The 16,160-nt window shown below is 39.0% G+C and overlaps 2 protein-coding genes across 4 annotated transcripts in view; one reads left to right on the top strand and one right to left on the bottom strand.

Annotated features, from left to right (window-relative positions):
* Positions 1–1,188: 1,188 nt before the first annotated feature.
* Positions 1,189–2,757, bottom strand: LOC143850920 (uncharacterized). The gene has a single exon (XM_077360206.1). The coding sequence runs from the start codon at positions 2,579–2,581 to the stop codon at positions 1,592–1,594; it is 990 nt and encodes a 329-aa protein (XP_077216321.1). The 5' UTR covers positions 2,582–2,757; the 3' UTR covers positions 1,189–1,591.
* Positions 2,758–9,891: 7,134 nt separating this feature from the next.
* LOC143851484 (P-loop containing nucleoside triphosphate hydrolases superfamily protein) overlaps positions 9,892–16,160 on the top strand; it is a 40,476-nt gene continuing 34,207 nt past the window's right edge. For all 3 annotated transcript variants that reach the window (XM_077360943.1, XM_077360942.1, XM_077360941.1), the window contains exons 1-3: positions 9,892–10,052; positions 10,699–10,853; positions 15,773–15,934. In XM_077360943.1, coding sequence (XP_077217058.1) covers positions 9,932–10,052; positions 10,699–10,853; positions 15,773–15,934 — 438 coding nt within the window. In that variant the 5' untranslated portion in view covers positions 9,892–9,931. The remainder of the gene's footprint in view (positions 10,053–10,698; positions 10,854–15,772; positions 15,935–16,160) is intronic.

The following is a 16,160-nucleotide window of genomic DNA, read 5'->3' as shown; positions in this document are numbered from 1 at the left end:
TTTTTCTTTCTTAAAATCTGATTATGTCCTAGTTATCCATGTAAGTAGAAGTGAACAAAAGAAGCCCATTTCTAACGATCCGGTTTAGTTCACATAAAAGTTCCCTTTGTTTTGATTATAGCAATCTGTACTTCATTAAAAGCTGTTATTTTTTTGTGAATTGTTAAAAAAAGACTCAACGGATAAAGGGAAGTGATATATCCGCCCCTCTTATTTTATAGTTGGGACCAGGGGTGTCAACTGATCCACTTCGGATCGGATCCACCTATGTCACGGTCACGGTCACGATCCATTCAAATTCCTTATCGGTCAGATCGGATTCAGATTGTTCTTCGGATCCTACTTTTCACGTCACGATCACGATCCATTTTAAATCGGACAGTCCATCAGAGTGTCCTATTATGTCTTACTAAGCTTAGTACACAATTAATTTTTTTTTCAAAAAGAGTTAGAATGTCACTCCACCATAATGAAAAGCAGTGATCGAATTCAAAGAAGTGACTAAAAACAGGGAAAAATATGTATCAACTATCCAGTATTCTAAGAAGATAATAGAAACCAAAAACTTAGCAGGAGTTTTCCGTGCTTACTACTCGGATACTGGGAAGGCAAGGTTGCTACGATGGTGAGGGTGAGAGCAATGACTAGCTATGGCGAGGGTGAGAGCAATGACTAGGGACAGAACATGAAGTAGATGGGTTATGGTTACAGATAGGAAGATGAGATGTTCCTTCCACAAATGGGGAGGGATTACTTACACGAGAAGGAATAGGAGATTTATTTCGAAAAGGAGATTTCATTCAATTAAGATGGAAACCGGTAACTACTAAAAGAATATGACTATTTTGACGAGAATACCCCCACTTAACATTGATGTTGTAATGATTTTGAGGGTATTACTGTAAGATGATTTCGGATCGTGACCGTCCCTAAGGACTTTCGCAGCATGCCTGGATCCGATCCGAAAAATTTTGGATCATATGATTGGGAATCTGAAATATGCCCATCGGACCGTCTGGATCCATTGACACCCCAAGTTGGGACAGCCCCTCCTGGGGACTACTACTCTTTTACACTACATAGGGCCGTCCAAGGGGAAAAAGGCAAATTTTACACTACTCAATTATTTAAACACTACTCTTTTACACTACTCAACTATTTAAACAACTTATTCCCAAAATACCTTCATCCTTACAATCCAAAATATTTTCATAATTTGCAACCTTATCATATAATATACAATTTAATCCCAAAATACCCCCATTGCAAGTTTTACATTGCTGGGCCTCTAGATTAGTAGATTTCCACCCATTACAGAGAGATAGAGATTAAAAAAAATCTAGAAGAGAAGAGGTTAATTACAAGATATGAAGTTTAACAAGAGAAAAAGGGTCAATATCCACACTACCATATTTCGATAATGGCACTACTCTCTTCATTTTACACTTTAAAAAAAATCTAACTAGCCATTCAAAAAAGTGTAAAACAAAGTGATTAGTGCCGTTATCAAAATTCGATAAGTGGGAATATCATTCCCCCCAGAAAATTATCGTACAAAACCAAAAATAATAGTGGTGTATAGATGTGTGACTTAATACACTTTCTTGGAAAAGAGGGTGCGCATACTAAAAGGGGGTTTTGTGTTACCATTTTTGTTAACGTTGGAACACTCCTCGTGGACCCCCATCGCCGGAACTCCGTTGCCGTCACCGGTGCAACTCAAATGTTGCCGGTAGCCAATACAAAGAGGAACATTCAAGTTCAAAACCCTAACCCTACTACTACTACTTTTATCCCCATTTTTGTTATCAGAGCTCCGAACCACAGGCTCAGAACCAGGTTTGGAACCCGGACCTCGGCCGGGCCGGACCTGCCAAACCGGGCTAGTCCGGCCCAAATGCACTCCGGCTCGACCAGGGCTACTGGGCCACTTTTTCGTTTTGGACTCCCCTCCAGAATTGCTTCGAGAACACGGCGCGCTGCTCACCTTTCGAGCCGCGGCCGATTTCGGTCGGCTTAAGCCGTTCCCAGCCGAATGGCTCCGAGAAAAAGGCCATATGTTGATGCTGACGTCAGCAGCCGAGCCGAACCCACTTTTCTTCTCTTTCTTTTTCTTCTTCTCTCTGTCTTTTTCCTCGGCGGCTTCTTGGCTAGCTCGACTAACCAGCTTCGGCTTCGGCTTCTTTTCACTCATTTTGAAAATGTCTTTCCACCTCTTTGATGCTGATAAAACTGAGGGTTCTGGGTCCGGTTCGGGTTCCGGTTCAGATCCGGGTTGGGTTTTTTCAGGGTCCGAATGTTCGGTGGGTGGTGCGGTAGGCCCAAAGGATGCTATTGAATTCATCAGCCCATGGGCGTTTATGGTTTCTGGGTCCGAGTCCGGTTCTGGTTCTGATTCGGGTTGGGTTTTGTCAGGGTCTGAATTTTTTGGGAGGAGATGAAGAGGAAGAAGGACACCGTCTACGAATAATTCGTCTGCGGAGAGTAATTGAGGTTGTGGGAAAGAAGGGTTTCTGACCATCCAAAACTCAAATTCCGGTGAGGAAGAATCACTGCTTCTTCTTCTTTCTCCTTCGTCCATTAGAAGAAGAGGGATTTGTGGGTATGTAAAAAAAACAGTTATTGTTGATATGTAATATCAGGAGGAGCAGATTCAGAAGAAGCACATGGGGGTGTGCAGAGAGGCCCACAGGGCAATAAAGAGAGGGTGGGGACTGGGGAGAGCAATAAATTAAAAGCTGGAGAAAGAGGAAAAGGATAATGGGTTTTTTTTTTTTTTTTTTTTGGAAATGTTATGAGCAGTTCAGCACTACTGTATTTTGACGACGGCACTCTCACTTTATTAAAAGTACGGTATGGCCCGCACCATAAGATGATCCAAACTATCCATTAGATGGGTCACATCATAAATAGGTTGGGCCTCAAAATTGATTTCCATAGGTTTATCTTAACCCTCCGATCTGAATGTTAGAGGGCTGATCCTAATTCTCTATAGATGAGAGGGTTAGGATCAACGTATGAAAATTATTTTCCTGGCACAACCTATTTAGGATGTGGCCCGTTTAATGGACGGTTTGGATCATCCTATGGTGCCGGACTTTTATAATGTTACAGGAAATTAGGAATTTTAGGAAAGAAAAAGGAGAGAGTTATGGAAAGTGGTAAGTGTCATGTCATGGTTGGTTGGTGCTAACATTCATGTCTGCATCAATTTGGTGTCGTACGTGGCGTTGACACCCAACATTAGCTCTCATTCCCACACCCTTGCTTATTTTCTTCCTCTTGGCCAATCCTAGTTCGTTCAAAAGAGATGATTCTTTTGGTAGTAGATTGATATTTCCACCCTTATTTTATATGAAAAATTGGTGATCTTAGGAGTTTTGTTAACGAGTTAAGGTAGATTGGAAACGAAATTTATAATATGGTTTGAGAAAAAGAGTCTCAAAACAATTGTAAAAGTCTTAAACATTGCTTAAAATATATGTATAATTGCGTTTCCAGTGCACCTTAAAGGATACTTGTTAGGAAAATCTAACCAAAATATTGGGTTAGGGGGGGTTCGGGTTTGGTTCACAATAAAATTATGATAAAATTGGAGGGACTGGGTTGAGTCTGAGTTGGGTAGTGTTGCCAAAACCCAACCCAATGGAAAGCTAACCCAACCCGAGCCGAAAATCAGGTTGCACCCCTAAGAATCAATAGGGTGTTCGCCACGGGGATTGAAATCATAGAATGAGTTGTTCTTGAGATTGACTATCTTTGATAAGTTTATCTTTAAATTATCTTAAACATTGTTCACTAACTTTATTATGGTAATATTTTATGTAAGAACAAAGGTCGATGTGAACAGAGAATTGCAAGCCTATCCAAATGTAAAATAAACCCTACCTTACTTTCCCAACACAGTGAATAACCCCAATGAGTTGTGTGAGAGGGGGTGGAAGATATCAAAACATGAGGGATCATACTATGGCCTCACCTATTTTTCAAGAGAAATATAAGGTTGGGAAAAGAGTATTGGTATGGAATGGTAGTACAATGATCCAAACAGATCATGTTTTGAGGATGGTGGGTGGTCTAACTCTAACCTCAGCTGCAGCGGAGATGGTTGCACCAAAATCAAGACAAAAAAACAAAGGGGATGGTTGCACCAAATGGGGTCGTTATACAGATTGTTTTACCCAGTAATCTGCCTTAAAAAAAAAAGTAAAGGCTTGGGAAAGAGAGAGAATTGAGTTGAGGGAGTAGAGATTGCATTAAAAACTACTAAAAACTAATGAAAAGAAAATACCTATTTAGAAATTAGAATTGGTTTTTTGTTTTCCAGGTCTTAAGAGCTTTTCATGCTCTCTTCACTCTCACCCTCTCAAATCTCTCCATCCCTGGCCCATTACTCACAATTGGCCCCACAAATATTCTGTGGAATATTTGTCTTGGTGGCCAAACTTGGCCATATGTGTATTTTTTATCAGTGAGAAGACTGTATTTAGATGCTTAAGCAATCATAATAGTCAATTATTGGCTTCAATGAGACCAAGAAAAACAGCATTAAGATGCAATATGTCATTATAGAGAGTGTCTAAGACAATTTCGCCTCGTGGTGGCCAGACATATATACGTATTTTTTATCAGCAAATTAGATGCTAAAGCAATCACCATAGTCAATTATTAGCTTCAATGTGACCAAGAAAAACAGCATTAAGATGCAATATATTAATAGAGAGTGTCTAAGACAATTTCTGTCATGGGCCTCATGGCCAAGGTTTAAAATTTCGGTTTCGGACCCTAAAATTTTGAAATTTTGGTCGAAATCTAGTACCACAAAGAAAAGGATATTTTAATTAATATTAAATTTCGGCCGAAATTACCGAAATTTCGGTAAAATATTAAAATAAGAATTAAAAAAAGGTTTTTTGGTTTAAATTTCGGGCAAAAAAGAAATTTCGACTGAAATTCTGAAATTTCGACCGAAATAAATGACCGTTTCGGTTTTTGGTGTCGGTCTCTACCGAAATCCGAAAGGTCGAAATTTAAAACCATGCTCATGGCTCCTCTTTTTTAAGAGAGGAGCCACCTCGCAGGAGAAGCTGTCGTATTCATTTAATTCATTTGTGGTGGCACTTCTCTCTTGCAAAATTTCTATTGTGAAATTGCTTGGACGCTCTTTTATTTTATTTTTTTATAGGTAACTTATAATGGGAGGGATTTCCTAGGCAATTTCATAGAAAGCCATTACGCATATCACATTTTCCGGATGGAACAACCTCATTGAATGAATTAAATGAATAGGACAAATCTGCTATGAGGTGGTCGTTCTCTCCCGAAAAAATGAGCCATGAAATGGCTTTCTGCGAGATTAGTTAGCAAGTCCCGTAATTAGGGGTGGTTATTCGGTTAAAACCGAACCGAAAAAACCGAAATGTTAAAACCGAAATTATTTCGGTTTCGCAAAATTCGAACCGAAACCGAAACCGAATTACGAGAAACCGAACCGAAACCGAACCGATTACAAATTCGGTTATTCGGTTATAACCGAATAACCGAATTGTGAGAGGAAAAGAGGGAAAAAAGTAAAATTTAGGCTTGGATCGGAGGGCTAGGATCATCCGATCAAAATGAATTTTTGAGCACAACATAATTAAGTTGTGATCAATCGAATGGACGGTTTTGATCATCCCACGGAGTGCACATAAAGCAACTTTTTTTGAAAAAAAAAATGGTTTCATCCCTTATTTTGGTTAACCGAATTTTTTTTTTAGATAACCGAAACCGAAACCGAATAACAGAATTTCCCAAAAAACTAACCGAAACCGAACCGAAATGGAGAAAAACCGAACCGAACCGACCAAATCGGTTCGGTTCGGTTCGGTTCTTCGGTTATAACCGAATAATGCTCACCCCTACCCGTAATGGGAATAATTTCGGTTGCCTCCATGTTATTTAAAGTCTTATCTATAAATATGAAGTTTCCTTTAATTATTAAATAGCTTATAAATAAAATATTTTATAGCTATTAAATATACATGTAAAATTTTGTATAGCTATTAATTAAATAATCCGTATAAATGTAAATATCTTTATAACTATTAAATACCTTATTTTTATACATGTAAATCTTTGTATAGTTTTTTTTCTTTCTTTGATGACATAAGGTATTCCCACCGCAATTTTTAGGGCAATTTTTGTATAGTTGTTAATTAAATAATCTGTATAAATATAAATATCTTTATAGCTATTAAGTATCTTATATTTTTATACATGCAATTTTTTGTATAGCTATTAATTAAATATATTGTATAAGAGGAACAGGATTGTACGCTCGAGTGTACCAAGCTTATGGTACGCTCGAGTGCCCAATCACATGGGTCCCACTTTTTTTGTGGTGATCAAAAGCATTCATTTGCAAGGCCTTATCATAGATAGGGTGTGTATCAAAAATCAGCTTCATTGAATCATCCTACCCCTTCCAAAAGTTGAGGGCAAAAATAGGCAGATTTGTGGACAAACAGTGTCTGTCCATTTTGACCTCAACAAATGGATGGGTTAGGATGATGATTTTTTGTACGCACCCCATCTATGTAAGGGCCTTTCAAATGAATGCTTTGGATCATCCTAACAAGTGGGCCCACATGTGATTGGGCACTCGAGCGTACCATAAGCTTGGTACACTCGAGCGTACAATCATTTTCCTCATTGTATAAATGTAAATATCTTTATAACTATTAAATACCATATGTCTATGGAAACAATGAGACCTACAAAAGAAAATGGTCGTCCCCATACTACATTCCCTTTCTATCCATAGCTTATGGACATAAATCTATCATCTTTACCATATTTGATAAGTGTAGCCTATTTCCCCTCAAAAAGGGAAGTGGCATATGAATATCAGATCCCTTTCGATACTTTGTTGATCTTATCTCATGTCTTTGGCCCACCTGTGGTAGTGGGGCCCATTAAAATAGACCGTTGGGATCATAATTCATACGCTACAATGGAAATGGAGATGAAGGGAGAAAATAAAGGGGGGTGGAGAGACGAAAATAGAGGGGGTGAGAGAGACGGAGCAATTCATATCTTAATTGCTTTTGTTTGGAGGCAAAATGATGGGTCATGTGAAGACGGAAACACTAATCAGGTGGGACCCACACGGCCTTTTGATGACATTAACCGTCACGTGTCCAGCTTCGCTGTTACCCATTTTCGTTTTTTTGCCCTTTTTTCTCGTCGGACAGCGGACACAATCTTTTGTAAAGATTTCTATCCAATGTAATTCATCCTGACCGTTCATCCGATATTAGAATTCTAATTAGGGAAATGATATGTACGTACCCTTTTCTTCCCGGGCCACCCCCTGCAGTGTAAATTAGCCCCCAAATCCCAGCAATCAGGTCGACCATTGACTGATAGTGGTTTTTGGATTGCTAGAATCAGGCACTGGAATCGGCTTTTGTGATTCCGATTACACCTGATTCAACATTTGGTCCGAAAAATGAAGTGAATCAAGGGCGTGGAACTGACACAAAGGGTAGAATTAGAGGGCGCAAATGCCGGAATTTGTTTCCCCTCCCAAGAGGTGGTGTTTTGATTCCTCCCCAGTAGGAATGGAATTTTGTTGAGTTTTTTTTCCGTGGCCCAGCCCCGTCTAGTGTGTTTATGACTACCCTTTTATGCTACAAATGGTTGTTCCAAGGAAGAACAGGGGGCAAATGATACTGGATTGCTGCATACTTGTAGGCAACTAGAGTAGGGCCCACTGTGTAATTGTAGAAATGCCTCGTTAAAGCATATTCCTCCTTCATGAAACATTTCACTCCATTACAAATCTAAATGCTCAATCCCCTTTATGGGTAAAGAGTGTAATGGAAGCAAACTTTGATGTGGAGGGGGAGACCTGTATCTGCACTGTTGGGAACCGGGTAGAACTCACCCTTAAAAGCAAGCCGCTAAGGGGATGCTGCTGAAGTTCTTGTAAGGACATCCACACCCATTCACTTTTCCGATGTGGGATATTTTGCTTTCCCATGAACCCCCCACCCACACCACCACCACCACCACCATCACCATCACACACACAAGAAAAAAAATAAAAATAAAAATAAAATAAAAAAAATAATAATAATAATATATATATATATATATATATATATATATATATATATATATAGAGAGAGAGAGAGAGAGAGAGAGAGAGAGAGAGAGAGAGAGAATGCAGGAGTAACGTGGGAACTACAAGATATTCCCCAAGCGATTTTTTCGCCAGCAGAGGTACACCGGGCGTACAAAGATCTTCTCCGAGGGTTTTTTTTTTTGCACTCGGAGGCACACTAGGGTTACCACACCCCAACATGCACTGCTATATCTTGATAATAATGGCACTGCTCACGTTTTTTTTTAATTTTTTAACAGCAATGAAAAGCTAATTTAAATGTATAAAACAGAGTGAATAGTGCCACTATCAAAATATGGTGCTACTGATTTCATTTAATAGCTATAAAAGGTTACTTTTATAAGGTATTTAATAGTTATAGAAACTTTGCAATTGTAATGTTTTAAATAACTTATTGGGCACCTAAAAAATTTACATAGATGATTTTTAATTTATTTTTTGAAAAATGAGAAATTTACATAGATGAAGTTTTAAATAACCTTTTGTTTTGCTGTGCAGAAGCAAGCAACTCCGAATTGCTAAGAAGAATCTCATTTTTCAGTCAAAATAGGAGAAAACTAGGAAATGGGATTTGCAAGTTGGGTAGCCAAACAAGATTTTCTGGATTTTTCACTTTCCTAATTCTCTGCATCAAAAAAGTGGGAGAATCCATTTTAGTAATGGTTGCTGAACTCAACCTAATTTTTTATTTGTTTGAGATTTATATGATGTGTGGCTGTACAAACCGCATTTTTTCAAAAAGTTCACTATGGTCCTCTCCATAGGATGATCCATACCGTCCATTTGTTGGGCCACAATGTAAATAGATCGTGCCCCAAAAAACATGTCCATAAGATTATCATAACCCTCCGAACTATAGAAGAGCGCAGGTCATGGAAGAAGGAACTGAGATGGAGGTATCAACAACAACTTGTTTTATTACGAGACTGCTCAAGATGTTCACATCGATCTATTATGCGCCTCTGCATATGACATTGGGTAGACCTCATACAATAACTGTCCTGGTTCATCTGTATCTTTTGTTTCGGCCCCATTTCTTTTGATGTAAAAATGGATGTAAAATTTGTTTTAAGTTCATTTTTACAACATAAAACAAATTTTACGACTATTTTTATGTCGAAAGAAACAAAGCCTAAATGTAAAAAAAATAGAAATAAAATTTGTTTTATGTTGAACATAAAACAAATTTGAGGTATGCTAAACTCACAGGAGACCTTGCATAAACTGGTCACTAGGGCTCGACCGTCAAAGCCACGTCATTGCAAGTGCATTTATAATGGCGGTAACAACCTCAGAAGCAAATGATGTGGCTCCAATAGTGGAGCCCGGTAGAAGCTATACAACACGGAGGGTTAAGATCATCCTATGGAAATGATTTTTTGGGGCACAACCTATTCGCGTCGTGGCCCAACAAAACGGACGGTTTGGATCATGCTATGGAGTGGGCTGGGTCATACCCGGCATACTTCTTGAATCCTCTCTATGATTCGAATTGAGTCCTCACTAACAAGCTAGGTTTTGTTATGAAATTTGATAATCGAATCTTTGATTTGATCCTATTTGGATCCATGAAACCTCTGCCACAAAATTAGAAGCTCCGGCCCATTTTGTCCGCAGACCGGGCCTTCCTAGCCCATTTACAGTTATAGAAGATCCGGCCCATTTGCAGTATCTGGGCCTCCTTGTGTGACAAGAAAACTCTTCATAAAACTCTAGTCGGTGCTCTCAAATTTCATAACAGGGAAGAAGAAGAGTGTAGAAATGGCGCGATTTTTCAAGACAGCTCAATCATTTCAGGCTTTACGCTCTCTCTATTCGCGCGCTTATCCTTCTTCGTCTACTTGCAAAATTCCAGAGCTTAGACCCCGATTCTATCGTAACCGTACGTTTGATCCATTTCCTCTCCCGCTTTCTATTGCCTGCTAGGGTTTTTTACATTATTCGATTCGAGCAAAACGAATTGGTTTGAGTTTTCGTTTGAATTTTTCCTGTAATCATATGCTTACTATCTTTTTGTTTATTGTCTTTGGTAGCTTGATTTTGGTTCTTATGTCTTTGCACTGCATTACTCAAAATTTTAGAAAAAGCTTCTAGGGCTACTTTTTATATTATTTATTTAAGAAGATTAGTATGTTTTGTTGCATTATTTCTAAAATTGATGTGTGAAATGGCATCATAGAAATATGATTATGGAGTCCCAAACCGATTGATTCGACTCAAATTTAGTGCAATTTCTGGTCCAATAATCGGTTGGGGGCTCCACAATCGGTTGTCATAATCTAAGGCCCTCTTCGTTTAAGATTATGAAAACAGATTGTCAGGGCTAAACTGATTATTGGACTCAAATTTAAACGTAATTTTGAGTCCAATAATTGGTTTGGCCCTCACAATCGGTTGACATAATCTAAAACAAACAGGGCCTTATTGTATAGTTGGAGATGTAATCATTTGCCAGAGCTGATAGGGGTTGGAAATTTCTTTGATCTGTATCTTTTGATTAAAATTGTTGTTATTGTCATTGTTTGCAGGGCTATTTTCTGAATGCAGGTATCCCAACACATTAGAAGATCTGGGGTTGAAATCAGTATCTAAGATGCCTAGGTTTTGTTATTCTTTACTAGCCATCGTAGCAGGCGTGTCTGGAATGGGAATGGTAGAAATGTCTCATGCAGATGCCAATGAGGTTTGTGCTAAATTATTTTCAGCTTTTCATAAGTAACTTCAGTAAAACAAGAAAGGAAGAGAAAAAGGTAAAAAACAATACATATCACGAGACTACAGAACAAGAAGTGAAGCTCCTATTCACAATGAAAGTATTGAAACAACTTCCATGGCTAAACAATCAGTGACCTCATTAACCTCTCTAGAGACATGGGGAAACAAAACATCAGGATTCCCATGCAACTCATTCACAAGTTTTCAAGAAAAAGATCACTTTACTTTCCCAACAATGTTCCACCCGTTCTTTAGCATCCCTACAAAGTGCACACTTATTGGAGAGAACCATACTCTAAGTTGAGATGATGGGTAGTAAGAATCTTGTTCAGGAAACAAGCTAGACAAAATGCTTTCTCTTTATTTGTGGTTGGGACACCTTAAAGTCTTGTACTAGACACCTAACACCTTACTTGATAAAAAATGATAGATGGAACTGAGATCCCCCTCTACACGCTATCTTACTTGATAGAAAACTGACTGATGAAACTGAGATGCCACTCTTTTCATGTTCCAAATTCTACTACCATCTCCAACAGATAACCCACTAACTTCTTAATTTGGATGTCACAAAGGTTCTCCTCAGCATAGGACACCAAGCAGCCTTTCTCATATGGGTGCAACTAGGGTCGAGTTTTTGGGATTCAGGTTGAGCTTTTACCATAAAATCGGGTCTGGTCCGGGTTGGTTCCAATTCATGTTTTTGCAAAAGCTCAACCTGACCCTACTCAAGTTGCACCCCTACTTCTCTCTCATTTTGATATACTTGATCTCTACCTCCTATCCATCACTAACCAAGGTAGTTGAGGGCAGGCAGACCACCACAGGGGATCAACCAAATCATCTTGGTATTAAGCTGATCACAACTAGCAGATCTTGACCTACTCTATTTCCTAAAATTGCCACTTGATATCCCATATCCTCTCTTGATTACCATTTTTCCCTCTAAAATCCTCCTTCGTAGAGCTTGTTAATCCCTTTGAAGCTCCAAGCTATTCAGCTAAACACACTTTATTATCTCTTTAATCTTCAAATTTCACTCCACTCTCCTCATAGAGTAAGTCACCTCTCATTTCCCCAAATGAAATTTGTTCCATTCTCCCCTTCCACGCCGCATAAATCTCTTTCGGTATAATATGTTCCAAACTATTCAATGCATCCCATATTGACATGAAACAAACCAACAAACTAGACAAGGTAGCCCCAAGTAGAGCGATCCACCCTCCTCCTTAACAACTGATATTTTTTCAAGGTCTGAGTCTCTTCTTGTACTGATCACACTGAATCCCAAATAGCCCTTTTATATGCTATCAGAGTGCCTTGGAATGTTGAATCAAAGACAAATGCCCATTAGTAGAAGTTCAAATTGTATGTAACAGTAAGAGTAATTCAAATCCTTTTGTGTATGTGAAGAGTTATGTAGATGATAACGTTCTTATAGGGGATGGCATGAAAGCTATCATATAGTTAAAAGAGCTTCTAAGCAAAGCTTTTGACATCAAGGATCTTGTAACTAATTTGCTCGGAGATAGGTCTTCCATTCTAGAAGAAGGATTTTCTTTTCACCTTGAAAGTGCACCCTCGGTTTGTTGCAAGAAGCATGGAGCTTGCGTGTCAGGCCCTCATGGTCGAACAAAATCATCATCTCAATCATAGATTCATAGCTAGGGGTTATGAGCTCATTCATGCATGTTTCTTGTGGTACCCATTTGGAGGCTGCGTGTAGTGTAGAAATTCGAGTTATTTGAAGTCGGATATGTGGCCCACATACACCTTCATGTTTTACATTCTTAAATGTGTAGATAATAGGTGGCCAACTAAAGTCTTTGTCCCAAACTAGTTGGGGTCGGCTAAATGAATCCTTTAGAAAAATATCATAAATAAGGAATCTATCCGGCTCTAATCCTGGCTCTAGTTGGGTTCTTCTATGTGGATCATTTTCTTCCATTCTATCCTATGCAAGGTCATGTTCTTCGTTAGGTTTCTAGCTATCATGTCTTTCCTCACTGTTTCTACCCAAGTTGTTTTCGGTCTGCCCCTAAATTTTTTTACTCAATCAATTTGGCACGAGTCGCCTCTTTTTCCAACCGAGCATCTAAAGGCCTACGTTGTATATGTGCAAACCATCTTAAGCGGTGCTCTCTCATCTTCTCCTCAATCGGTGCCCCCCCCCCCCCCCACACACGTTTTTACGTATGTCTTCATTTTTAATTCTATCTAACCTTCTGTGGGTGCACATCCTTCTAAGCATTCGCATCTCCGCTAAACTCATCTTATGCACATGCTGCTTCTTGGTGTCCTAACATTCTGAGTCGTACAACATGGATGGCCTCACAGTTGTCTTATAAACCTTTCCCTTCAACTTGGTACGAATTTTACGGTCGCACAAAACTCCCGAGGCCAGCTTCCACTTCAACCAACCTGCTCTTATTCTATGGTTAACATCCTCTTCAATCTCTCCTTCCTTATGTAGAATTGAACCAAGATAGCGAAAGATATCCCTCTTAAGTACCTCTGTCCAGTCATATTTACTACATCCCCGTCCCGCCTCCTTACGTTACTAAAGTTGCATTCCATATATTCTGTCTTAGTCCTACTCAGTCTAAAACCTTTGGATTCCAAAGTAGTTCTCTATAACTCTAACTTAGCATTTACTTCTGCTTTGGTTTCATCGATTAATACTATGTCGTCTGCAAATAACATACACCACGGCACCTCATTCTGGATACCCTCTGTAAGCTCATCCATAACTAGCGTAAAAAGATGGGCTTAGAGCTGATCCTTGGTATAGTCCTATTGTAATTGGAAACTCACTAGACGTGCCATCCGTGGTTCTGACACTAGTTACTGCTCCATCGTACATATCCTTAATCACATCAACATATTTAGTAGGCAATTTTTTCCTTTCAATGACCCACCACATAACACTCCTGGGAACCCCATCATACGCTTTCTCCAAATCAATGAAAACCATATGAAGGTCCTTTTTATTTTCTCTAAATCTCTCCATTAGCCGCCTAATCAAGAAGATAGCTTCCATAGTCAATTGTCCGGGCATGAGGCCAAGCTGATTCTTTGACACCTTAGTCTCTTTTCTTAGTCTATGCCCAATTACCATCTCCCAAAGCTTCATGGTGTGACTCATTAGCTAAATTTTCCGGTAATTGGTGCAACTCTGAATATCCACTTTATTCTTATAAATAGGTACTAATGTACTCTTTCTTGAACATATGAGTTTTTTCTTGAACAAATGAGTTTTTTTTTTTAATAAAATAAAATAAAACAGCTCTCCTCATAGAAACCTCGAGGATACGAAGAGCAAACAAAGGAAAAGGAAAGAAAAAAAAGACGAATTACAATCTAGGCAATTCATGACAGATCATCAAACTAGTGCTGTGTAAACTGATCGGCCATGGAATTTCCTTCTCTATGGATGGGAGAAGGAACACCTCACATTTCTCTATAAATAAAAAACCTCTCTATGCAAAGACGTAGCGCTCCATGGTTTTTTGGGGAGGGGGGAGGGGGGCTCACTTTTAGGGCATCCTATCGTGTTGAAGGAATCTCCAATCCACAACATCTTTTCTCCAGTCCGAGATACTAATCTGATCCCGTTCTGAATAGACCAAAATTCGGATTCCTAACACTTTAACTTAGAAAGGGAACTCTGTTCAGATTTTTCTAAATATTGCTAACTTAAAGCCCACATAAAATATTCATCATAAAATCAGTTATGATTCCTATAAATAAAATAGTCAAACCCTAAAATTTCAGACAGACACCTTGTCTTCTTGATGGATATGCTTCTACAACACTTCTCTGGCCAAACATTCAAACTAACCACGTAATATCCAAACTTCGAAGCCAGTGGTCTCTACTCCGTCATCACCTATTCGGGTATCTTCTACTAATCTACATTGATGGATTGACCTAGGGGAACTTGCCCACTAGAAAGCCATGATTATAATTTTTCCATGAATTCATCCTCTAACCCTACCATTGCGCTCTGGTTCTTTTGTTCAGTCCTTAGACACTCTTCTTAGTCAAACCTCCAAACTTACTACTTCCTTGTAATTTCTGAAGCCAGTGATCCTTACTCCACCATGAGGTTTGTTCAACCCTAGCCGTTGATCTCCGTAAGTCCAATTATTGGGTCAACAAGCCATATATACTTATCTTACGAAACCTACCTCCATCTCTCTCCCTCGCTTCTATATGAACCAACCCAACTTTGTGATAACTTCTGAGGCTCCTAGAGCCAAATCTGTATCTTTCATTTTGTCCTCAAGCAGTGCTTCTCCACCATCTGCTAGAATCTCCTCACAATGCCATCTGAAATAATATTGAATGGGCTGCCATCTTCCCCCCCAAAAAAAGGCGTTTCCTGATCTATTCCAATGAGTGAGAACCCATATGTTCCATCCTAGTCAACATTACACAACTTCTTAGAATAGCATGACTATTGCTCTTTCCTTGCGTACCAAGACCACTCGTCACTCATACTTATAAGACCCATAGCCTGCCCTCCACCCTCCTAGTTCGTTTTGCATCTTCCATTTTGACTGCAATAAATGCTTCTCTGATCACTTTTATGGAGAAGACCCAAAGCCTGCCCTTCACCCTTCTAGTATATATTCTTTATCTTCCATTCTGACAGCAAATAATGCTTCTCTGCTATTTACTAGAATCTATTCACAATCCATCTTAAAAAATATTGAAAGAGTAATATATTCTAGTAAAAAATTGTAGGAGTGACACCATCCATTGCTATCTTTGTTTTTTTACTCCCCCCCCCCCCCTTTTTTTTAATTTTTATGTATTTTATCTTGTCTCTGTTGATTTCCTTCTTCCGACGCTTACAAATTTATTCCCCGAGATTTTTTGCAGCCAGATTCTCAAACTCGGTCGGCATTAGGGTCACCATCAAATTATGACGGCATGGAGAAAATTGCTAGTCAAGAACGGCAACGGTTAGAGGAGTTGCTTAGAAATAAAGGGATGCAATATGGAACTTATCCATCTTTTACTGTTGCGGTTAAGGGCCAACAGGTGAAACTACCATAGTTATTTCTTTTGAATTGGTACTTTCAAGTAATGTCTTTGATAGCTTGCTCATTCAGGTCGTTGTGTTATGTTGCATTTGAATTTGCATTGGCTTTCACCTTATGTGAAAGAGCCTGATGCCATTTGATTTTGTAGAATTGAATTAGACATGAATGCCACTGGATATAACTTCGCAAACCGATTCTTTTACCGTATTTTCCCTTTAGTCCTT

This window comes from Tasmannia lanceolata, unplaced genomic scaffold (genome assembly GCF_043159265.1).
Source record: "Tasmannia lanceolata isolate RefF3 unplaced genomic scaffold, GAP_Taslan_0.1 ptg000018l, whole genome shotgun sequence".
Taxonomy (NCBI): domain Eukaryota; kingdom Viridiplantae; phylum Streptophyta; class Magnoliopsida; order Canellales; family Winteraceae; genus Tasmannia; species Tasmannia lanceolata.
Note: the sequence above shows the minus strand (reverse complement) of the source record. Positions and strands in the feature narration are given on the sequence as shown.